The sequence below is a fragment of the Entelurus aequoreus genome, linkage group LG12 (assembly GCF_033978785.1).
Source record: "Entelurus aequoreus isolate RoL-2023_Sb linkage group LG12, RoL_Eaeq_v1.1, whole genome shotgun sequence".
NCBI classification, from domain to species: domain Eukaryota; kingdom Metazoa; phylum Chordata; class Actinopteri; order Syngnathiformes; family Syngnathidae; genus Entelurus; species Entelurus aequoreus.
In genome coordinates this window covers 12,806,967-12,833,533 of record NC_084742.1, presented here as the reverse complement: position 1 = coordinate 12,833,533, position 26,567 = coordinate 12,806,967, and the positions used below count along the sequence as shown (strand labels likewise).

Here is a 26,567-nt window from a genome sequence, read left to right as displayed (position 1 = left end):
TGGTCATTTGGCCAGCGTGTGCACAAAGAACAGTACCAAGTATAACCCATTTATCATTTATCATTACCTTGCGGTCCTCCGGGCTGAGCTGACCCAACAGCATAGTCATGTTGTCCGAGTTCCACTCCCAGTCCTGGCTGCTGAAGTACTCCAGCAGGCTGATGGCCTTGTGCAGCCGGTTGAAGATGCGCATCATCCTGCACAGAACGGAAAGGTCAGAACCTTTGCTGGGTCGTCGATCAGCGCCGGGGAACTTACTGCGGCTTCTGACCGGTGAGACGTAGGAAGAGGTCGTAGATGAGGGCGGGGAACTTGTGGCTGACCAGGATCCAGTACTGGTAGATGAGATAGTTGGACGTGATGTTGGCGTTGGGCCTGCGGAAGGCCTGCTCCAGTGGGTTCCTTTTGAAGGTCGACATCACGTGGTGCTCTAATTTACACAATGATAGGTTATTATATCAATTATAATTGTCACATTTTTTTTGGAACATGCTTAACAAAAGTTACAACAATGAACATCACATGTGTTCACACCTTCTCCTTGCCTCAGCAATTACTGGTAATTTGTTTACTTCCTGTGTTCAACATTCTTCCATTTTATAACAGGGACAGAAAATAGAAATTGCAGGATAAACTCAGGATACATGAAATCACACTTCAATTAGATGATAAATGAACTCGAAAGATACAAGCGGTAGAAAATGGATGGATGGATGGATGAATGAAATGATGACAAATGATAAGACACTGGCATTCGGTTGATAATGTATGAATTAAATAAGGATACATTCTATCAAATGCTGCAGCATTCATTGGATGATAAATGATATCAGACAATGGCATTCATTAATGATTCATGAATTAAACCAGGATATATGATATCAGACACTGTGCTTCAATTAGATAACACATGAATGAAATGATGATTAATTATAACAGACTTTGTGGCATTCAGTAGATGATAAATGATTGATATCAAGATAAATTATATCCGACCCTGTGACATTAATTCTATAAATGAATGAAAGACGATATCAGATGCTATGGCATTCATTAGAAAAAATATATGAATAAGTATACATGATATCAGAAAGTGGCATTCATTAGATAAATTAAGGCAGGATGAATTATTTCAGACGGCGTGGCATTCATCAGACAATAAATTAATGAAATGAGAATAAATGATATCAGACACTGGCATTTACTAATGATACATGGTTAAAATCCGGATAAATGCTATCAGACACTGACATTTATTTGACAATAAATCAATATAATGAATAAATGATACCAACCACGGTGGCTTTCATTAGATAATGTATGAATGGAATGACGATGAATGATAGATCCTGTGACATTCATTCGATAATACATGAATAAGATCGGAATAAATGACACTGTGGATTACAATAGATATGAAAATAAAATAAGGATAAATTGTATCAAATGCTGTGGCATTCATTATATAATAATGAATACAATCGGAATAAATGATATCACACTGTAGCTTTCATTAGATAATAAATGAGGATATATATTATCACACACTGTGGCATTCAGTAAATGAATGCAATGAGGATAAATGATGTCGGACAATGGCATTCATTAGATAAGACTAAAATAATGAATTCAGTATCATTGATATCAGACACCATAGTTCATCTAATTTTTCTTTCAAACACCACGTTAACAGCATGTTTGTAGTGTTTAATAAATTGGATTATATTAGTACTTTGTTTAACTTCCTTTCCTAATTTTACTGCACAAATTGATATGATCAAAGTGTTTAGTGTACTAATATTATTTGTAGTATAGTAATGTTATTTATATTTGCTTTTGTTGTATTGAATTGCTGTATTGAGGAGCAGGTTGTTGTTTGCATGACGCACAATTTTGTAGCAGTGACGTTTAGTCATCAAGCTAACAAGCAGAGCCTACTTTAGCACAGCAGCGGTCAAATAGAATTGCGTAAACTTCCTGCTACCAAGGCGGCTACCGCAGGATAACGAGGGGCCGCTGGGCTTGCCCCGCCTCTCGACATACAGAAAGAAAGGCGTCACGTGATGCCGACATTACGTCACACACATACACAGCACGCAACACGGGCCTCTGTTACCATGGCAACAGATGTCTGCGGCGGCTGCAGGGAGGGGGGCGGCGAGCAGAGATGACCAGATGCGAGGTGACAGCAGGCTGGAGGCCCTCCAAGATGTTTAAATGAAAGAAGAGGAAAGATGGCGGGGCTGAAATTAGCTCCACTGCTGACCAGTGAGTTTGGAACACAGGGAGGTTGAGAGCGGGGTGGACGGGGGGCATCTTTCATTATGATGATGATGATGTGGCCTAATCCCGCCCTGCAGAAAGCCATCTGGTAGCAATTTCTAGCGCGCTCGCTAATCTGACAGGAAACAGGAAGCGATGGCTGACGTCCTGACAGGCGGATATCCTGCACCGCGCTCTAATCCACAAGCAGCCTTTTCTGTCTAAAATGACTCCTGCAACCTTCCGCAGCATCCTCCCAATCTACCCCACGAGGCTGAACCACCGCTGAGCAGCAGGGGGCAGCGAGTGCCCACAATGCAAGGAGCTGTAAAATGAGCACCTTGATGGCGCGTACCTACCGATCTCGCCCCAGTGGAACGGGTTGATGCCGCCGGTCGTGCAGTTGTACACCAGCGCCTTCTTAGGTCTGTGCACGGCCGTGTACCAGCCTGCTGCCAGCATCAGGTTGATGACCACGTCCACAGGGATCAGGTCGGCCACAGCGTCGTTGTTGGCCCGCATGGTGCGCAGAATCCCTTTCCCAGCCTGTCACGTTTGAACAACAAGACGTCAAATAGTGTGTGTGTGTTTGTGTGTTATGTAAAAGTCCTACTTACAGCGATAAAGACTCCGCTCGGCCCGTTGAAGTTGTCAATCCAACCCTGCGGAGAGGACAGATCCTCAAAAAGGTGCAGTAACAGCCAAAAAGGCATGTCAACAGCAGCACGTGTGTGTGTGTGTTGGAATCAGGGTTACTTGCAGCGGCGGGAGCAAATGTAGTTGCAGTGATTGGCAATTAGACCCCATTAAAAATGCATGAAGGGACCGCTATGAGGAGCAAGTGTGCCAAGTCTAATAATACGATGGGAAAAGCAGAAGAGGCCTCACATCAAGCTGAAACAGAAAGCCGATGCAAACAAGACCACAAACAACACATATTGGACTTTTTTTTGTTTTAAGTGCAGCTTTTTAGTCGGTTTTAGAGTGAAAGTTACTGGACATAGTAATGGAAGTTTATGTTTGCAAAGATGAGGGGTGTCCCGATCCGTTTTCACTTCTATTGAGCTCATGACGCAGGAAGTTAATAACAATAATGGATTAGATTCATAAAGCGCTTTTCAAGACACTCAAGGCACTTCACAGAGAACTGAGAACCCATCATTCATTCACACATTGTGGTGGTAAGCTACATGTGTAGCCACAGCTGCCTGGGGTAGACCTATGGAAGCGTGGCTGCAAAATTGGGCCTTTGGCCACGCCGACCACCACCAAACATTTATTCACCTTCATACACCAGTGGGAGCACTGGGGACTGGGAGCAAGGATAAAGTGTCTAGCCCAAGAGTGACTAGTATGGCGGGAGCTGGAATCAAACTGGAACCATCAAGTTTCTGGCACGGCTGCTCTACCCTCTGCACCACGCCACTCCCAGTCGAGCGATGCGGACACATTTGTTACTGGATACTTTCTAATATGCTTCTCTGGCCATGGAAACTGTATGTGTAAGTAATATGCAACTGTAATTATTTGAGTCCTGTTTGTATTGATAAATGTTTTAGATTGCAATATTGTTCAATAGCTTGTGTGTTATTGTGTGCTTAGCTGTTGTGTAGCTGCTAGCTCCTAGTAGTGTATAGCCTACAAAAGTGGTCCCCAACCTTTTTGTAACTGCGGACCGGTCAACGCTCGAAAATTTGTCCCACGGATATATTTATATTTTATTTTTTTGTCATAAAAAAATACAATCATGTGTGCTTACGGACTGTATTGATATATAATGTAGGAACCCGAAATATTAATAACAGAATGACTTAATTTAAAAAAAAACAACAACATTTTTTTTCTTTTTACATTTCTTGTGCGGCCCGGTGCCAATCGATCCACGGACCGGTACCGGGCCGCGGCCCGGTGGTTGGGGACCACTGGTCTACAATGTTTACCTTTTGTTAATGACTTTGCAAAAATAGAAGAAAAGACCAACTTTGGACCCAACATTTTTCATGCAATTCCATGCTTCTTTTTTTTTTGCTGATATCAGACTGATATCAATTTCGGATCGGTACATCCTTTGTAAAAATGTCCTCACACTTGGCCAATTACACCGTGCTTGGGACCATTTCACACCTAAGGTCTGGCATGTTTGTGGTCAAACTTCCTTCCTTTGGCGCGATTGAAGACGTGGGCATGGGCACGGCTCGCATGCAGAATAGTCAAGTCATGGAACGATTGTGATGCAATCGCTCCTTGCAAGTACTTCTTGATAACCCGCCCAACTCCAGCAGAAATGATCAGGAATACTTAAAGTAATCCAAAAGTCAAAACCTCATCCGTGACTACATTGTTATGCATTATAAAGAGTATACAATGGGTATGTGTATAAAAATGTGATCGCTCTTCTAATAAGTAAATAATGAGAATATAAATAATTAAAATGACTTAAAAAAAAAGAAGGAAATAATCCACCAAATTTAAGGAAATTGTGTTGTAGCCATGGAAGGGAGGAGCATAGTGCGAGTATGCCATTCGAGTGATGAACATGTGGTTAGGAGCGTCACCTGTGTCACAAGGAAGAGCACCTAAAGTTTGCAGGGTCGGTCCATGACCTGAGTTTCTTTGATACAGGTCAACATGAAAATAAAGACCCCGCTGATGTTTTGCTTTCGAAGCGTGCTCTTGACTAGACGGGTATGCTCCTCCCTGTCACTCTCCTCCAAGTCCAGAGAGGATTGGAAGCGTAATCCTGGCCGCAGACAAACAATCTCCTTGCGGATGGACGGTGAAGATGTCTGGCCACATGAAAGCAGCTTAAAGCTGTCGCGCTCTGCTTTTAGCATCCCAATCCTCCTCGCGACCCCTCCGATGGCCTTTCAGTGAACTTTCTGGCCTTTCTTTGCCGCCGTGACATTCAGTTTGCCGACATCTCTAAAGCCTACTTCTCTTTTTGCTGCTCTCCATCCCAGATGTGAACCAATTAAAGCTCTAATCCTTTCCCGCCATGTTAAAATAAACCCCGTGTAGGATTACGGCGTCGATATCCACACCGTGAGAGAGGTGGGCGGGGTCACGCTAGGACTCACCGGGAAGGGTTCCTGCCAGCTGGCTCCCACAATGGATGGCCTGATGATGCCGATGTTGAGCTTGTCCTGCTCCTGCTGCACCACGTACTCGGCCAGGGCTTTGGTGTACGTGTACGTGTTGGGCCGGTCTCCGATGAGCCGCGGCGTGATGTCGCGCACGATGCTGTCGTCCATCCACCTTGGGGTAGGAAAGACGGGCGGGGTCAGCAGAAGTACAGTGCTAAAAAACTATTTTCCCGTTTCGCTTCCAAATAAAAGCGCTTGCTCACTCGAGGGATTCGATGAGCTTCCAAGGCTCGACAGGCGGCGGGTAGATGACCTCGTCGATGTGCTTGCGATTGCAGTTTGCATAGGCGGTGGAGATGTGGATGAAGGCCTCGAGGTGGCGCATGCGCTGGGCCAGGTTAAGGAGCTGCTGGGTGCCGATCACGTTGAGCTGCAGGGCGTGTCTGCAAGGATGGAGAAGGAAAGGATGGTCATCGCTTTCTACTCTTCCACTTCCACTTCCTCTTACTGCTACCGTGTAGTAAGACGAAAGTGTTTATTGTTTGACACTTCCTCATTTATTACTGCACCAACTTCCTCTTTACTGCTTGGATTTCTCAAATACCCCCCAATGGTAGCGTTAAGGTGTCAGGTGGGTTGCTAGCAGCAGCGGAGACTTAGGGTTGGTAGTTAGTACTAATGAACTAAAAACAATATTATACTGCCTTTGAAAAATACAGCAATTTTTTTTCTCATCCGCATCCTGCCGTGCAACGGTCACCTACATAGCCGAGACGCATGATGTTGAATGTGTCAAAACGCACATACAAAGCACCTACAAGCAGAAACTGTGGAGAGGGAAAATGTCAATTCTACTGGTTAATAAAGAGGGTACGTGAAGCGCGATATGGGGGTATTTGGGCTTCAAAAGTATCGGTAAAGGTGAACGCTTTAAACACGGAGGCGCTGCTTTAAAAATACATTATTACCACCTTTGTTTCAGCTCCCTTGCTGTGCACATACAGGTACGTAGGCGCACACACAGCTGGTTGGCTTGTTGCCAATTAGTAGCACAGTCCAAACCTCCCATGTAGCGTAAATTAATGCAAGGGAAATAACTGAATTTTGTTACAAATTCCTACAATTTGTTTTTTTATCTTTAACTATGTGTGTGTTTTACTTGCTACATGTCTTATTTTTGTAGGTTAAAGCATTATCATTTGGTAATTAATGTATTTGTCTTCAAGGACAGACAGAGAGTGTCAACCATAAATGATAAAGCATTTAATACAATGTCAATAAAGCTTTCTATTCCATTCTAATTAAATTCTAGATTACGGCAGGCTAAACGTAATATATAAAATTGTAAATTGTTCTGGGCGTGCACTCAGTGCAATAAGAGAAGTCCAATGTATTTAATGCCTTTTAATTTGTATTTTAATCTTCTAAAATTGTTCTTTGACTGCAATAAGAAACATATGTTTAATGTATCATAAGATTTTATGTTAAAATTAAGGCAATATGACATTTCTTTGTTGTCTCCTTTATTTTAAAAAGTATCGAAATACATTTTGGTACCGGCACCAAAATATTGGTATCGGGACAACCCTCATGTCTACACTTTAGTTTTCATGTTAGAACGATACACTGCTCAATCTTATCAGCAGAAGTAGTATGTACACAGGAAAATGTCTGCAGAGCTAACAGAGACGAAGAAACGGTTTTCTTTATGGCCCTGGTAAATAAATGCAGTACAACAAAATGTAAACTAAAGCACGAAGTAAAACCCATTAAGCATATATAATCAATAAATACTGAGAAAATAAATTCTACTTTATTTTCTACTTCACATCCACACTACACATGACAAGCAAATGGTGCCTAAAAATATGCAGTCATAAAAAATGTATGTTTTGAATAAGTTTGTGACAGGAATGAAAAAAAGTAATTTTCAGGAGCATATATTATATTGTAACTCGCACAGTCTGTAATACAGATACATGAATAAATATAATCAAGTTTTTAAAGGGGAACCGCACTTTTTGGGAATTTTGCCTATCATTCAAAATCCCTATGTAAGAGAAGCGCACATATGTTTTTATTTTTTTATTTTCTAACTAGTAGCGTATGTCGCTCTATTCTGCCTGTAAAGCGCTTAAAACACATCCAAACACTTCCATCAATGTTTTATACACACGCTGTAAGTATATACGTAATGTAATAACCGGCACATTCATAGTAAGATGTAATATTTACGTATTTTGATCATTTTAAGCATACAGCGGTGCATTACATTTTAAAAACGCATTACGTAAAAACACATTAAAAACGTTACATGTTCGCTTTTTCCTTCAACAAAATCACTGATTCCTCTACTCACTGCAGACATTGTGAGAGCCAGCAAACATAATAAAACATCACTTACTGTATACTGTCTGCTCTCACTAAGATGTTGATATATTCCCGTTTAGATGAAAAATGACTGTTTTCGGGTAATTGTTTGTCATTTACTGGTATAAGCGGCCTGTCAAAGTTTACCAACTTCTCAGTTTAGGTCTACATCATTTTACTATCAAGGGGAGAGGCATTATTTATATTGTAGAATAAACTTTTACGAGCTCCGAGACGAAAAAGCAGCTCACCAGCTCATGATGTCAACACATAGTTAACTCTCTCTGATCAGTGCGCCACTAAATGCAAGTCCTTAACGTTAGGGCTTATAATAACAATATCACTCATACTTGGTTAATATTCAGGTCATGAAATGTAAACAGAGTATTGTTGGCAGTTTTTGAATGTTTATTTATTAGGTTTTTTTTGCTTGGAATAGACGCAATGATGTCATGGCTCCTATTGGCGTCATTGTGAGCAGACTTTTATTTACGAGTTAGAATGCATTAAAAAAAGAAAACGTGTGCTTGTCTCTCATAATGATTGTGAATTATAGGCAACATTTTAAAAAAGTGCAGTTCACCTTTAATAGTGATTTAATTTAAGGGGATCGTGTACATTTTTGTCTCCCATAGGTTCATGACGGAAAATAAATGAAAAGCACCGCATACCTCTATCATACAAAAAAGATCGACGCATTGAAAAGCCACGCCAGAGTTCCTTACTTGAGCGGCTCGTCAAAACGGATGGTGGCGGCGCAGTGGAAGACGATGTTGATGCGGACGGTGAGCTCGGCGACGTCCTCCTCGCTGATGGCGAGGCCCGGCTGCGTCAGTTCACTGCTGACGGGTATGACCTTTTGGTGGAAGTCCGGGTCGTCTTCCCGCACACGGTCATAGAGCTGCAAAACAAAGGAAAGAATGGAATGAGCTAGCGTGCTAACCTAACCTTAAGCAACAGGGACCAGTTAGCCGCCTAAATGGGCTGCTGAGGATCTTGATATCAGGGGGTATTATTAATACATTATATAATAGCTACTCCTTTGGGCTCCAAGTTAGTACTGTAATCTCGATTAAAACAAACTCAAGGCTACTTTATTGGGTGAAACAAGCTGTTATCTCATGTTTAGAGGCCTCCATGTTAAATAACATATATAGAAGGTCATAAACAGTTTTTTAATGCTCCAACTCTGAAAATATTTGATTTATTAATAATCACACTTGCTGGAAATTAATTTATTACCATCGGGCCTGGAACCAATTAATCTGCGATGAACGAGGGACGACTATCGCCATGTTGCAATACTGTATTGTACCGTGAAGAAGTATCACATTTAATTGCACAGTTGGAAATATCCTCGATTATCCGCCTTTAGTCGGTTTAGCTTATTCCGAGGATGCAGCGGCCTGCCTAAATGGGCAGCTGCAGAAAGGATGTGGATTGGTTGACCAGGCTAAAAGTAGCACATCTGTGTCCACGCAACGTTGGACTAACTACCACATTTCCTCTCGATATGCTCAGATGTCTTAACGGGAAGCCTCGACCTTAGTTTATTTGGCTTTATTCACTTCCAGGACAATTTGCTTTTGTGTTCAGGTAGTCTTTGAACACCAAGCGCTTGGTTGTCTTGTTGGAATTGCTCAACCCGAGTCTCAGGTATGCAGTGGATGTTCGTCAGCGGGGGCCTTCCCTGAGGACTCTGAGTGCAGCACGTACTGTACAGGTGCGTCAGCATCTCTTCCACGTCACTCCAACCTCCCCTCACGCTGTTATTAACTCTTTCTTTGTCATTTTGAGTTCCACTAAAGTTCAGCAGGAATGGAATATTTCCAGAGCGACTGCACCTGTTTACGCCTGTGCTGGCTGACCGGGCGGCGACATTCCGACACACAGGGAGGGATTAAGTGAACTGTGCTTGCACACAACACTGATAAGAGTTGTATTGTTGTGTCGGCCAAGCCAACAGTGCGTGCAGCTCGGGTTGCCGAGGGCGACCAGGAAAATAAGAGCACCAGTAGGATGTTTCCCTGCTGCTGCAGGATTATGACATTTCCTCCCTGCCTTTGTACGTGTGTGTGTGTGTGTCCGTGTGTTAGCCGTCCCGCTAAGCGCTGACGGGGGACAGATGCCGACCAGGACAGCTGTTTGCCTTCGTGCTCAGGCGTCCGTGTCCATCTCCCCGCTTCTGTGATGCCTCCCTCCCCGAAGTGTGTGTGCAGTTACAGTAGTAAGGCCATCCCCTGGAAACCTAACGGGAGGAGAGTTTGGGGGGAGGGGTGCAGCGGTACAAGGCGGCTAAGCGTTATGTAATGCGGACAGCGAGCCAGCAGCTGGCACCGACGCCGGCCGGCGGTCTGGGGCGGTGTCGTTTGACGTGCCCAAATGGATCCAACAACTAGAATTGTGGATTCTCTGCAGCCTGTGTCTGTTCTTCTTGTGGGTGTTTTGCCTGGTAACGACAACAACTCCGCATTACCCACAATTCCTTTGGGAGGATGTGGCCACTCTCTTCGGGGCAAAAGTACACCACTGTACTCTTGCTACTGGCCCGCTACCCACACAGGTTCAACTTGGGAACATACTTGGACCTCTTTGGAGAAGTTTTCAGTGAATTAGCATAAATGGTTGATAGACAGACATAAAGAGATGAATATCGTTCCATTATTTCTTAGTCGTAGTTATGTTGTCTTGCTAAAATATTCTAAAGCAGGGGTTCTTAACCTTTTTGAACCCAGAGCCCAACCTTTCCACTACAGAAAGGCCCAGGGCCCACTAAAATATTGACACTGAATTAGTAATCTTATTCTTGATTCTAATCATATTCAATAAGCAGGGTTTCCCCTCAACTGCCAAGATACCTGTGGTGGTGGTGACGTGGTTATGGGCACGGTCACCATGACGTCATCGAGTAATTTGCAATGATATGATTTTCTTTAAAAAGGCTTAAAAAATGTATACACATTTAAAACAAATCTGTTATTATTAATTAGTAGTAAATATATATTTTTTCATCGTTTTGCCATGTTTTCAATTGTTTCTGCTTTTTGTACAAGGTACTTTTTCAAGTGTTTCCAGACTTTTAATGACTTAAAAAAAAAAATTAAAAACAGCTAGCAACAAATCTAGCATCTTCTTCTGGTGTTATTATAGAATGTACTCGTGTTTAGAAACTACTTCTGCCCATGTTGTATGGGAACATGTCAAGCTCGGACTACAGGTCTTAAAATGTTTGTCGTCTCTCTGCCTGAGGGCTACAGACAGCCGTCGCGTCACAAAAGAACGTAAACAGAAAATGTAGCGTTTCCCGAAATGCAGGTGGCATCACATTCCACTGTGAGATCATTTTGAACATGCAGGTGTTCCACGTGTTGGGGACTTACCTCTGTACTGTTTTTTATTGATTGCAAAATAATCCACCGTGGGAGCAAAGAAAGTTGCAAATGCCAGCACTTAATTTATTAAGTGAGGAACACTATTGAATTATATAAATATGCCAAGAGCTCTAGCTTAGCAGTTAGCATGGCTTATTCTATCCTCCAAATTGCATATAGTTCAGCATGTTTAGCTATTCCTTGCTCTCTAGTCATCCAGAGATAATGTTACTTGTAAGAAATCCTATTTATTTGCTGCAATGGAAGTAAGTGAATTGTGAATTATATTTATATAGAGTCCTGGTTTCGATCCTGCGCTCGGGATCTTTCTGTGTGGAGTTTGCGTGTTCTCCCCGTGACTAGTGTGTGAATGTGAATGTTGTCTATCTGTGTTGGCCCTGTGATGAGGTGGCGACTTGTCCAGGGTGTACTCCGCCTTCCGCCCGATTGTAGCTGAGATAGGCTCCAGCACCCCCCGCGACCCCGAAAAGGGACATGCGGTAGAAAATGGATGGATGGATTTATATAGCGCTTTTTCCTCAAGTGGTGAAGATTAGTGATTTAAGAGCTGTACTGTGGAGGGACCTTAGCCGCTACGCCACATTGCGTTGAGGACGCCTTTGATTGCTTGTCGCTGTCGAGTTTTCAGGACAAAGACAGAATGTGTCAACATGCATTATCACGATAGGACTATAGGAATAAAAGCTGTATCCTTGGCCCAATTTTTATTGTTTATATTGTACATATTATGGAAATCTAGTCGTTACAAAATTAAACCTTGAACGGATAATGTCAGCCTGTTGTAGTTTACCAGCCGCTCGCTTATCAGCTGCTTCAAGTCGTCTAAAACCATCCGGGAGCTCACTTTTAACTCAGTCGCTCGCTGTTACAACGTCAAGGCGAAGACAAGCAGCAGCAGGAAGGTCGTTTGCAAAGATAATGACGCGTGGCGCAGGGGTCAGCGGGGTCGGGCGGCGCCGCTTCAACAGTGCTCTTTGTGGCGTTCCAAAGGGGACGAGGAGGATACTGCGGGACTGTGAACCGGCTCTTTGGTGCCAGTCACTATCACTCTCGGGTAACAATAACCGTCAGTGTTACTTTCCCCGGCATCACGGTCAAGCATGGACACGTTTGTCTTTTCGGTCTTTAAGCGTTCGCCTGCCCGGCTTTCAGACACCCGACACCTCACGACACGCCAGCCCGGCAACCCGAGACGCCGTAGGAGCCGCAGCCTTTCCTTTCACTTTTGACTCCTCCTGGAAAGACGTGACAGTTTAGTGACAACTTCTTATAACGGGACAGAAGGTTGGGACTGGGAACGCTAACAGAAGATGAAGGGATGCAGGCTTTTAGGGATGTTCCATATATGGGTGTAACGGTACACAAAAATTTCGGTATGTACCTCGGTTTAGAGGTTACGGTTCAGTTCATTTTCGGTACAGTAAGAAAACAACAAAATATAAATGTTTTAGTTATTTATTTACCAAATTTGCAAAATCTTCCACCAAAAATATTTTTCTTAGTGGAATATTTGATGTGAAGTAATCGGAACCTCGGATAGGTCAATAATTCATAATAACATTGATTTTGATTCAATATTATGTTTTGAGCAATGACAGTTTGAAAGAAAAAAAAACTGCATCATTGATATATAAACTATCAGACTGCGTGGTTGGTAGTAGTGGCTTTCAGTAGGCCTTTAATATGTCCGTGTGGAAACTCGTTCGGTACACCTCCGCACCGAACCGAAACCCCCGTACCGAAACGGTTCAATACAAATACACGTACCGTTACACCCTTAGTTCCATAAATGACCTCTTCAGAACAGGCGGGGAGGGGTTAAGTCCTCATAACGGCTTCTAATCCAGAGTGATTCATTTCGACAAAAGAAGTTGTCAGACAAAACTTAAGTTGCGAGCGCACAGAACAAGTTTGTCCTCTTGTCCTCTCAGTCGCTGTCTTTGTCCTCGACCTGTCATCACCACCCTACCAACCGGTTATGGACGACGCTCTAGGTGACGCTAACCCATCAACATGTGCATTGTGTTGTATGGGAACATGTCAAGCTCGGACTCCGGGTCTTAAAAAGTTTGTCGTCTCTCCGCCTGAGGGTTACAGATACCTGTTGCGTAAACAGAAAATGTAGCATTTCCTGAAATGCGGGTGGTATCACATTCTACTGTGAGATCATTTAGAACATGCAGGTGATGTAAATCCCACATTTTCCCCCTTGTACTGGTTTTTATTGATTGCACAATAATCCACAGTGGCAGCAAAGAAGGTTGCAAATGCCAGCACTTAATTTATTATGGTGAGGAACACTATTGAATTATATAAATATCTTAACATTTGCAAGAGAATAGATGTGTTGCTGTAGTCAGGGAGTAGTCTTTGCCAATAAGTTGAATGTGCCAGTTTTGTCTTTTGGTGAGCACTATGATGTGTTTATTTAGACCTGGGACGATATTCGATAAGTTAATTAATCAAATGATGAATGAAAATAATCTTAAAACTTTGCCAGCCTCGATAATCGTCATGTGCACGCGTAGTTATGAGCTGTAGGAGCGGTCACTCATCGGTTTAAACATTTGCACTGCATGCAAAAACTTTAATAATGATAATCGTGATAAAACTCCCAAAGGTTAGTATTACTGTACTAAATTAAAATGATTGAAAAACCGTGATTGATAACCACAGGTTGATCAAATTATGGACCGACTGATGTTAGCTTGCTATCTAGCTTAAATGCTAACATGAAAACAAAAGACATTAACGTTTTTCTCCATTAAGAAACGCCATACCCCAATCTAAACTTGCATAAGGATGGGTCTTTATTGTCATTGCACAAGTACAACGAAACTTTACACAACGAAACACATTACTGTCTAAACAACTAAGACACAGTATTCACATTGAACATAAAGGCGGTGCCGTCTTTGCATAAAGTGATCGACATAAACTCCACAGTGTCGAGTTAGAACAGATCGAGATGCGTTCAACAAGAAGTGAACTCGCGTGATGTTACATAAACGAAGTGATCACTCAATTTGCATTTACTAAACAAACATTCTAAAACATTTACAAATTAAAATAGAAGAAGATGAACCTATTTAAACACACTAAAAAAAATATGGCCCTTATGAAGGCAGAAGAATATTTAATGTTTCTTCTGCCAAGAAAGTAAATTGTGTGGCTATTTTTATTTCAGTACTTTTTGAGAACATTCAACAATAACCGTGAAAATGTTGGTCATAAGTTTATTTAGCCATTTTTTTTTATTGTTTAGTTGTGTATAATTGGGGGTTCCTCATCCCCTCTTTAACAAAAACAAAACCTATTTTATTGATTTTGGTTGTGATTTTTTATTTAAGCGCAAACTTTTGCTAACAAACAGACGATATTTTATTTTTATTATTTGTTTGTTTTATTAAACTTGGATTAGTAAGAGTTTACGTTCGAATTACAATGTTAAAATATATGACAAATACACATTTATAGCATTTGACTATGTATTACCATTACATCATTATCAAAATAATGTTGGCAATAATATTGTTTATTGTCAATCATTTGTTGATCAAAATATCTTCCAGCAAAAATTATCGGCCCTGGCCTATGTTTATACTCTAACTATTGTACTTATGACACACTCGCTACTTGATTGTTCACAATTATCAAATATGGAGGTGTTGAAATCGCCATGTAAAATCACTAATGCTGTATATGGAAAATACAATGTAAATTAGCTTTGAGATAGAGCACATTTTGAAAAGTGTAGCATCTGGAGCAACTTTCAAGTGCTTTTTATCAGGCACTTGAAAGTACAGTTGGTAATGAAAATTGTAACGTAATTGAGAGGTAGTGCAGCTGAGTGTGCTCTGAGTGCTTGTTTCCCCGCCAAGTAATTGAGCTGGTGCCTAGTCAGCAACTGTACGTGACGTACGACAAAAGGTAACAAAATATGGTACCGTTTGCTTTTACGTGACTCTGTGGTAACTGGTAAAACCAAAAGGAAAGTACCAAATTTGTACCCATTCCCAATTTAATATACCAGTAGTTATCTGCATTTAAAACTGTATTCTCTATAAAGTGTCTGGAACAGATGAATGGGATTTACATTATTTCTCACGGTTTTTGTCTGACCTTTTAGAACGGCTTACTGACAAAAAGCGGAGGTACCATTGTAATAGCAAGATGAGCGTCTCAACCCCTCTGAGTCCAGATAATGTGCCAATTTGCTCCATAAACTGGAGATAATTTGCGGCCTAATTACACAGAAACATCGGGATCCCTTTTGACTGCCTCTCCAGGGAGGAGCTGCTGCCTGCTAGCTAGCGTCAGCGCACACAGCCTCTCAAACGTCACCTGGATGCAACAGCGGTGGTGTCGGTGCACAAAGTATTGTTGAACAACACCGACATCCTCTTGTAAGGCTTGTAGTGCTTGAACCTCCTCGTAGCCCCTCGAACACGCAGCACGATGCATTATTCAATTATAGCAGAGCTCTTCAGGAATACATGATCTTCAGCATGGTGTGGGAGGATGGCGGAATGCAAAGATGATGGTGGAATAGCGTTAAGCGCTACGTGAGAATGTGAAAGCGGCGCAATTCAACTGGTGGCCTGCGTGCCAAATCCAGCCAATGACATCAGAGTTCAGGTCTAAGGGCTTCAAAATGTGGTCAGTCTTAAAAACAGCAGCACACTGCAGTCATACAGCGATGATCTTTGACTAGCTTTTTTTTTTTACAGCTCTGATCAATAACCAACTAAATCCCCCTCCATTCACACTCCTACCTTATGGGCACGTATGCACAAGCTCCGCCCCCTTCCCGCAGAGTTCCACCACCATCCAACACAGGGCTTCCAGTGTTTGGACGGCAAGTCGAGGCTCTGCGAGTGGGCGGGAAAAAGGGATTCGGCAAAGCAAGAAGAGGCCCAGTGTGCCCGGACGCCTCCTCCATCAAGTGTCCTTATAATAAGTGTCCATCTGTGACGGTTACTTAGCAACAGGTGCTGCGGAGGGATGCTTGACGAGCGGCGTGGATGAAAGGGCTACCACTTCATGAATTATCTCTCCCATCTGGCGCTTGATGCTCAGCCGTGGACGTTTAAGCATCTCATCGGGGGAAAAAGGTGGACCGTTTGGGGAAATTTAAATCACTTCCTGTTTGGAGAGCAGGTGTCTCTTGAAAGTGGAGGATTTTCAACGTTTAAGGTCGGCATCAGCACCACCAGTTTGGAGTAAAGCAGGCTTCACTACACATCATTCAGTTTTTGTGAATATGCGAGTGTGGTGTTAGCATTTACGAGACACACCCTCATTAGCATTAAAGCCGCAGACACGTTAAAACGCCGCGTTCCCAGTCGGACTTAAACACAATGAAAGCGGAGGAGTTTGATTGTCTGGCTGACAGTTTGAGGTCATCATCAATACGCAGCCAGTGTTGTCGCCATTGTTAAGACGTTCGACATCCTGATGAGTCATGCTTCGAGGGCCCCGCCCAACTCCTCTGCATCAACTCCCTCCCGCCCTATTCCTGGCTGCCCTTGTCCCATCAGAATACTCTTGGGTCTTAAAAAAAAGAGAAAAGAACATATGGTCGCCATGGCAACAGCTGCTTATTAGCGATGAGGCATAATTTTTTTTACGACTTATTTAAAAACTAACGGCACACGTTTTATTTGCACAACAACCGCCCCAAATGTGACTGGAGGGCGAACGCTCGTCAGTTTTTCCGTGAGCTCAGCACTCGAGGCGTCAGGTATGCGACTCGGCCGCGAGTATTTTTGGACTGGCGGCCGGCGCGCTTACAAGGCGCCGTCCCTCACCTTGCACTTGAGCATGTCGTCCACCCTCTCCTGCATGGACTGGCCGGCTTTAGGTCTGACCAGCAGGAAGAGCGCTCGGACCTTCGGGCAGCTTCTCAGCAGCTTCTCCACCAGGACTTTGCCCATGAAGCCCGTGGCTCCCGTGATGAGCACGTTCTTGCCGGCGTAGTATTCCGCTACGGACGCCATGGCGCCGCTGCAGGGGTCTGACGGTCTGGTCTGCGCTTCTTTGACCCGGCCTTCACATAGATCCTGCAGGCGAGAGCATTTCAACGTGAGGCCCACACCCAGACATTTTACAGATGTTCCACAGTAATGCGTGTCCCTAAAACCGGTTTATTAGCACCAAACGTGAGAAAATACATCACATTCTTCACCTGTTCAGCGTACAAAGACTCACTTTTCGAGTTGCGGCTTTTCAAAATATCTTGAAGGAAAATAACTTCCATCTTTATGGACATGATACCACCGTGTTCTGACCCCCCCCCGTGTAAAGGTATGGACACCTTTCACATTTTAACCAATACAGTACCATTTCCTGGTACCTGTGAATCCATACAGGTACTCAACAGTACTAATTTTTTTATGAAATTGTGTGTTCATGTAAGTTAAAGTTAAAGTTAAAGTACCAATGATTGTCACACACACACTAGGTGTGGTGAAATTTGTCCTCTGCATTTGACCCATCCCCTTGATCACCCCCTGGGAGGTGAGGGGAGCAGTGGGCAGCAGCGTAGCCGCGCCCGGGAATCATTTTTGGTGATTTAACCCCCAATTCCAACCCTTGATGCTGAGTGCCAAGCAGGGAGGTAATGGGTCCCATTTTTATAGTCTTTGGTATGACCCGGCCGGGGTTTGAACTCACAACCTACCGATCTCAGGGCGGACACTCTAACCACTAGGTGTAGTAACAAATGTTAATTTGTTTAATAATAAATGCTATTTTTATGTAACATTTAACAGTGAACTGATTATAGCTGCCCTGTCCAGTTGTTACATCTTGTTTTCTTACACTTCTGAGTCTTATTCGCAAGTACAGTATCCATTCATTTCAGTGTGTTGCCATAGTCAGGAAGTAGTCTTTGCCATTAAGTTGAATGTGCCAGTCTTGTCTTTTGTTGAGTCCTACAAAAGGTGTTATACTGTAAGTATTCTACTTATTACACACCAGCTGTTTGATTGTAAAGAGCATCTTAGTTGTAGATTTCATTACCAAATTTGGAGGTTTGTTAATCCGTAGCATGTATATGGTATATCCAATGTCAATTGGCATCAAGCTAGTGCATTTTAAAAATGAAGCTTTGCTTTTGAGCACTTTCTATCAGGCATGCTTGCTTCCTTGTAGGGGTGTAACGATATGAAAATTTCATATCACAGAAATCGTGGCCAAAAGGATTATGGTTATTACTATCGCGGTATTGCTGAATGTGCGCATGAAGTGATTGTACACACTTTTTGACGAAGTCTTCAAATAACTAAAATAAATACACACATTGGTAGAAAACAAACTACTGTATTTTGCATTCTTTGTGTACTGTGTTTTAATTTTAGTATTTCATCTGTTTTAATGGCTAAGCTTTTATTGTTTGAAATATTGGTTTACACTGTAGCACTTAAAGATTTATTTAAATGAAAACTGCGTAGCAATTCAAATCTCTAATTAATTTTACTGGTACTCTGTTCAGTGGTCCTAAACGCACCATTAAAAAAATACCTCCGTCTTTTTTCCTTTGATTTTTCCTCTGAGTAAAGAACAATCACCCGGAGCTACAGTAAGAGACAGTAATGTGTTTATATGAGTTTATATAGATGTATGTTGTTTCTTAATAAGGAAAGATGTTAATGTCTCTTGTATTCATGTCAGCATTTAAGCTAGCGAGCTGGCGCCAGTCAGTCCGTGAGCTTATCAAAGTAAAGTTATCAATGATGGTTTTTCGATCATTTTAATTTCAAATGGTAATACTAACCAGAGTTTTATCGCTGTTTTTACGACTGTTTATCGTTACATCCCTACCTTGTTGAGATGGAAAACTGCAGTATTACGAACATGCAGTCCGCTAAGAATAGGCCTGTTTGCCCGCCAAGTGCTTGAGACGTCACATGCAACAAAAGGTATGACATATGGTACTTTTTGATTTTACATTTTGAATCAATATTAGGTAGTACCCACGGAATTCAGACCCATAAAAGTAAAAAATTTGATACCAATCCCTGCCAGTGTATATGCCCACCACTTGACAGAGGACAGCTTTGTAACGCTACACAGCTTTTGTAACGCTACACAGCTTAAAATTAAAGCCAATGTAACTATGCGTCTATCAACTACAGATTTGGGGGGTTGAAGATTTTATTTTGTTTCCTTTAGCGAATATGCTAACATCGCATGATGTTGCGATCATGCTAGCCCTCGCGATACCACACGCGCTACATAACACAATAATATCTCAATGTGGTGATAGGACTGAAACAAAAACATTAATTCCATAGTTTATATTTTGCAGCATAACTTAACCTAAGTATAAACAGCAATCAAGCAAAACCAATGACGCTGCTTTGGTGCAACCCAACTAAATACAAAGGATTTCATTTAGCTCTATTTTACGACAAATAAACAAAAATGCTTTGATAACAGTTCAGAATTATGAGGAGTTCTGTGCAAGTTTATTTACATGAATAAAACAACTCAGTATGCCAAATAACGATACTTATGAAAAGGTATTGATAATCCTACCCTAACATTAAATATCGCGATTGTTCACTAATAGCTAGCATTTAGCTAAAATAGCTGGGCTCGTTTTCCTAACGTTTGTGTCGTCCTATCATTAATGTTATATTGTTGTACGTGATGTTGGGGCCCAACTTTAGCTCCAAAATCACATATGAAGCATTCACATTTTAGTTTGGAATCAGTGTGCTTGGGCTGGCCTGCAGGCAAGACGAGCCTGCCTATTACTACACGGCGGACAGTTCTGGTAATAATAATAAGAAGAAAGAGCAGGCTTCGCTCCACACATTGAAATTAAGCCCTGCCCACAACCCAGTGAGCCCTGACAAGTGAGCTGTGAGTTTTTGTTTTGTTTGTTGTGTTTTATGACTGTAATGTTTGCACTTTAGCCCACATAGCTATTCTAGTGTTGCTGACATGTCGTCTTTTGGCACTTTTTAATGTTACATTGTTGATAATAAATGATAAATGGGTTATACTTGTATAGCGCTTTTCTACCTTCAAGGTACTCAAAGCGCTTTGACAGTATTTCCACATTCACACACACATTCACACACTGATGGCGGGAGCTGCCATGCAAGGCGCTAACCAGCAGCCATCAGGAGCAAGGGTGAAGTGTCTTGCCCAAGGACACAACGGACGTGACTAGGATGGTAGAAGGTGGGGATTGAACCCCAGTAACCAGCAACCGTCCGATTGCTGGCACGGCCACTCTACCAACTTTGCCACGCCGTCCCCACGTTGAGAGTTACAGTGCAGCTTTGTGGTTAGAGTGTCTGCCCGGTAGGTCGTGAGTTCAAACCCCGGCCGAGTCATACCAAAAGACTATAAAAATGGGACCTCCCTGCTTGGCACTCGGCATCAATGGTTGGAATTGGGGGTTAAATCACCAAAGTGACTCCCGAGCGCGGCCACCGCTGCTGCTCACTGCTCCCCTCACCTCCCAGGGGGTGGAACAAGGGGATGGGTCAAGTGCAGAGAGTAATTTCACCACACCTAGTGTGTGTGTGACTATCAGTGGTACTTTACCTTAAGATGTAAAAATGGTAAAAAGTACACAATCGCGCTCTGTGGAAGACAAACAGCTAATTAGCTGATTAAAGACACAAAACAGTGTTTTCCCAGTAAGACTTAATAAAACTGTCTGACATGCATTTGTTGTTATTAAAAACAAGAAAATATGCTTTCTTCAGCTTGTGGCAAGAAGCAGACGTCAAGGTGGAGTCGGTGAATGTTTGACTTGGGCTTTACGAGCCGTTTCAGCACAGCGAGGGCTGCCAGCCGTTCACCCCGTACATCTCATCACCGCGTGACTTTGGCAGAATTTGGTGCCATGTGACCCAGATGTGCCTTTTCTGTCTATCAATGACACGCCACGCACCCTCGTCTCACGGCGACTTAATTAGATCGCTTCCCTCTGTAATGGAGCGTGTGAAATTATTTGGGCCAACTCGATACGACGAATAGCGGGCAGATTGTGTGGGATGGTTCCTACAAGGGGACGGTTATGGCACGTAATAAGTCATCCAGTGGTCGCAAAACGAGGAAGTTGTTTTATATTATGAATGTTTAAACACACAAACGCGGAACTGTTCAACAAAATGGCCAAAAAGTAAAGCTTTATTGCGGGTTTGGTTGCTGGGTCAACAAACCGCACTCATGTGACTTCATGAATGCTGCAGATGCTCAATAGTGGTCGCCGTGGCAGCGTGGATACATCGCAGGCCTTCGCCAGCGTCCGTGGACATTTTTTGGCAGCGGAGGCGGCGTCACATTTCTCCCAGGCCGACCTGACATCAGCACGTTTGTCAAGTTGTGGTCGGCACACAGGATCCGTCCTTGCAGATTCCGGGCAAGATTCCGGAGTGAAGAAAACCAAAATCCGACAGAGCGAAACTAAACAACGCCGTGTTTGCTGGCTCGATTAAATAACACACAAAGTGGAAATTATAAAAGGGGTGCGTTTGATTTATCCACCACGGAAGGTTTTGTTTGCAGCAAACCGTTTCCTTCTAACTTTGAAGTAGCGGTAAAAGTCCTCAAGACGGTGCAGCTGTTCAAAGCTAGGAAAGTGTGTGTGTGTGTGTGTGTCAATGAGTGCATGCGTGTGTGTGTGTGTGTAACGATGGATTAGTGCCCGGCAAATCAGACGAGACTAAAACCCAACCAAGGCTGCACAATCCTACAACAAGATAAATTATGATTTGTTTGCTTGAATTTGAGATTGCAATTCTCTGCAGCATTTTTTTTTTAATCTTACACACGCACACAATGTTCAAGGACATGTGCTTTTGTTTACTGTTTATCATTATTGTTATGCTTATTAGACTCCACATTGTCTCATTCGGCCTTACAGAATATTTCCGTGGTCTTACAGTCCTTTCGTAATGGGAAGTCCCGGAAGGACAGTACTGTTTTTTGAAATTAGAAATAAATTGAAAGACAAAATCATTTTTTACATCAAAAAAACGAGGCACTCCACAATACATTCATGCAAAGGGAATATTTTATATCATGGTTATTATATGATTTATATGTTATATTATTATAATGGTATTGTTGAATGTGCTCAAAACTGAATTATGTGAACCAAAATAAAAAGACCCCAAAATACAGAATGAACATTAGATATTGTTCTGGCTTCATAAAAGCCATACTATCTTTATTTAAAAGTTTACAGCAGGGGTGCTCATTATGACGATGGCGGAGGGTGTGTCAGTCGATCGCCAGCCAGGCATTAAAAAAAATTTACCTAAAAATTAGCGATCATCAACCTTCATAATGACGTCACTTTCATCACTTGATTGACATCCAAGGCACCGAGGGTCTCGTGAGATGACGCTGGCTGCTGCCAGCTCAGTGTGAACGAAAAAAAAGACCGTCGGGAAGGCGAGAAACACTTTTTATTTCAACCGTACCTGCTGTCAAAAGACTCAAGACTAGCCGCACAGTTCCTGTCTTCACAATAAAAGCGCTGCTCCATCCTGCCTGCGCTAACATAATAAGAGTCTCCGAAAGCTAGCGCAAACAAGCTAGCAAGCTACAGAGTTTGCCGCCAATGTCCCATCCATCCATTTTCTAGCACTTGTCCCTTTTGAGGTCGCGGGGGGTGCTGGAGCCTATCTCAGCTGCATTCGGGCGGAAGGCGGGGTACACCCTGGACAAGTCGCCACCTCATCACAGGGCCAACACAGATAGACAAACAACATTCACACTCACATTCACACACGAGGGCCAATTTAGTGTTGCCAATCAACCTATCCCCAGGTGCATGTCTTTGGAGGTGGGAGGAAGCCGGAGTACCCGGAGGGAACCCACGCAGTCACGGGGAGAACATGCACACTGTATTTCTTGTAAAGTGTATAAAAAGGAGTATGGAAGCTGGACAAATAAGGATACCAAATACCAACCACCTGAATGTGGTATTGGACAGAAAGGAGGACTTTTTTTCTCCTCAACAATGTAAAATTTAAAATATGGAAGTTGTCACCACTACTGTGAATCTTGTCTGATTCCAATCAATGCAATATATATATATATACATATATATATATATATATATACATATATATATATATATATATACATATATATATATATATATATACATATATATATATATATATATACATATATATATATATATATATACATATATATATATATATATATATATATATATATATATATATATATATATATATATATATATATATATATATATATATATATATATATATATAGTTCACCTCGACTTGGTCATTTAAAAAGTAGCTCGCCTGCTGAAAAAGTGTGGGCACCCCTGGTTTATAGATTAAAACGGAAAAGGATGAACATATCTAAAGGTTCGAGAATGTTTTATAATGACTTAGGTAAAAAGGAAAAACGAGAGCTGTGCGCTTTGGTTCCTGTTTATGCAAGGTCACGCAAGTTCACTTCCTGTTGTAGACATCTCAGTCATACTCTTATCACTCTCAGCCTGTAGCTTCAATGAGCACAATTGAATATCTTAGTTGCTCAGACAGTAATGTGTTTATTCAAGTTCAGATTGTGGTATGTCCATTGTAATAGAGAACGGTTGTTGTGCCTCGTATTCATCTTAGCGTTAGCTTGCTCCCACAGTAAATGAGCAATGAGGGCCACTGATTCGTGAGTTTATCAACGTGCAATTAGCAATCACAGTTTTACAATCATTTGATCTTAAAATGTTAACAACTGTCGCGAGTTTTATCCCCGTTTGTCATTAATTCAATTTATTACATCCCTAGATTGGTAATAATTGATTTGTAATAGAAAACAATGTTAATGTCTTGTATTTATGAGAGCATTTAAGGTGACTAAGGAGTAGCGTGCTAACTTTCCTCTAGTAAATTGACAATACAACTGGTAAGTAATTTTGTCAAACTGCAGTTTTAAGGAACATTATACGATGATTTTAATTTGAATAATAACCTTCCGTAATTTTACACAGTTTTATCATTATTACAGTTTTATCGTTACATCCCTAGATTGGGGTATGACGTTCGTAATAGGGAAAGACGTTATGTATTGTACCGGTATTCATAATAGTGCACTAGCTTTCCTCTTTAAGAAATGGTCAAAATCACTGGTTGGTGAGTTTATCAAGGTGCGATTATCAATCAGTTTTACGATAATCTTAATTTGAAAAAGTAATAATAACTTTAGGAGTTTTACCGCAGTTTAACATCGATACCGTTTATCATTATGTCCCTAAATTGGGGTATGACTTTTGTAATGAGGAAAAACTGTAATGTGTCTTGTATTCAAGTTAGCATTTAAGCTATCTAGTGAGAAGCGTGCTAGCCTTCCTCTAGGAAATTGACGATGTAACTGGTTAGTGGGTTAATCACAGTACAATTCAAAACATGTTTACGACGATTTCATTTCGTAACAGTCATAATAACCGTCTGTAATTTTACATAAATTCAGTGTAAAAAAAAGTGTGGAAATAAAGACAAATTAACCTCCATAATCCCTCTAGATTGGGGTATGATTTATGAAATGGGGAAACATTTTAATGTATCTTGTATTTATGTTAGCATTTAAGCCATCCAAAGTCACGCACTAGCTTTCCTTACTAGGAGATGGACAATATCACTGGTCCCTGAGTTTATTGGATCACACTTTTTCGAGTATTTTAATCTAAAACAGTAATGATTTTCATTAATGAAAGAAAGAAAATGTGTGTGATCAATTCTCCCATGAACCTAAAGGTAAAAGTGAGGTCAGGGCGAGTTAGCTCCACTGCCCTGGTTGACAGGCAGTGAATTGGGAGGACACGTCGACAACATCCTGAAAACCTTGTCAATGATTATTCGTGGAATGAGACAATCTTTGGGGGAGAGATGTCAGGACATTGTTAGAAGCAGACTATAAGCCTATAGAAACCAGTCTGGCAGGGCGGTCGTTCACCAGTGCAACAACAACTCTATTGGGACCAGCCTTAGAGTCATGAATAGGGAAAGTCCACACTTAAAATCTAAGGTTCTAAAGTTCAGTTGACTTGGTTAAACCTTTGTGGATCGGTCACATAAAGGATCTTTGACTAGCAACAAAGTAAACAAACACAGGAGAGCCCTCACATATTCACAAAGGTGTTCATTCTCAAAGTGACAGGTAATGCCACGCCCCTTCCTGCTACATCAATTAAACCTGTCTAGCAAGGACTGTCTCACCTGTCAGGTCAGGATAACAGCCGCACGCCAAAGTCACCCGGAGGTCGTTAAAGTTTAGAGACGCTCGAGCTGCTGGCGCTCTAACGGCGGGATGCTTTAAAAGGCAGCTCTGCCCGCGGCCCTAGCAGCGCTCGCACAAACCCTCCATTAGCGGGTCAGCGGCGCTCTGACGGAGAAGCGGGTGAAGGCTGAGCTCAACAGATGCGCTGCGGCTGAGAGCATCACCGACGCACAAAAGCGGGGAAATGGGGGGTAGCAGGAAACACTCACACGCTAGTCAGAGCAGCGTTAGTCCACTTGAAAGTAAGGCAAGTTGCTGCTTTTAGTCAAGTGGACAAGAAAAACAGCATTTAACGCATGACCGGGTCCAACATGGCGGCTGCAGCATCAGCGCTAACAGTTCACTTGCGTTGGCATGGATACAGATTCACTTTAGCCAGGAATGGGTAGAATAGTTCCATTAGACTTGTCTGGAAGCAACTGTACAATGTCCTGCATTACTCCATGCAACCAGTAGAGGCGCTGTTGTCATAAACGCTTAATTGTGGACACAAGAAGAGCAAAAACACACTTCCTGAACATTTTTTGCCATGTCATTTTTTATGTAAAAAAATAATATTCATATAAATTGATTAATATATATTTTCAAAGCTTGTCCTGATAGCCAACTGAAATTCTGGATTTTTACAGAAGCAGCTAAAAGGTTAATCAAATTAAAAAATATTAATTTCAAATGAATTATCGTTTCTGTCAATTGTAAGGAAATAGCTGGATTAATTGTGTTTTGAAACATCTGAAGCAAAAAGGGAAGCACTACTCAATGCAACCAGCAGAGGTGCTGTAGCCAAGCAAGTAGGAAAAAATGTATTCTCATTTTCCATCCATTTTGTACCGCTTGTCCCTTTTGGGGCCGCGGGGGGTGCTGGAGCCAATCTCAGCTATAAATGTACAAAAATTCTAAATAAATGATACTTTATAATATTACTATATAGGCGACGGCGTGGCGCAGTTGGGAGAGTGGCTGTGCCAGCAACCTGAGGGTTCCTGGTTCAATCCCCACCTTCTACCATCCTAGTCATGTCCGTTGTGTCCTTGAGCAAGACACTTCACCCTTGCTCCTGATGGGTCCTGGTTAGCGCCTTGCATGTCAGCTCCCGCCCTCAGTGTGTGAATGTGTGTGTGAATGGGTGAATGTGGAAATAGTGTCAAAGCGCTTTGAGTTCCTTAAA

General features: G+C 42.1%; 1 protein-coding gene across 4 annotated transcripts in view; it reads right to left on the bottom strand.

The window, feature by feature from the left end:
- si:dkey-97m3.1 (fatty acyl-CoA reductase 1) overlaps positions 1–26,567 on the bottom strand; it is a 41,547-nt gene that overhangs the window by 9,537 nt on the left and 5,443 nt on the right. For all 4 annotated transcript variants that reach the window (XM_062064749.1, XM_062064750.1, XM_062064751.1 and 1 more), the window contains exons 2-9: positions 16,918–17,169; positions 8,441–8,616; positions 5,609–5,788; positions 5,340–5,517; positions 2,880–2,924; positions 2,622–2,808; positions 259–430; positions 68–197 (exon numbers count right to left, since the gene is read on the bottom strand). In XM_062064749.1, coding sequence (XP_061920733.1) covers positions 68–197; positions 259–430; positions 2,622–2,808; positions 2,880–2,924; positions 5,340–5,517; positions 5,609–5,788; positions 8,441–8,616; positions 16,918–17,169 — 1,320 coding nt within the window. The remainder of the gene's footprint in view (positions 1–67; positions 198–258; positions 431–2,621; positions 2,809–2,879; positions 2,925–5,339; positions 5,518–5,608; positions 5,789–8,440; positions 8,617–16,917; positions 17,170–26,567) is intronic.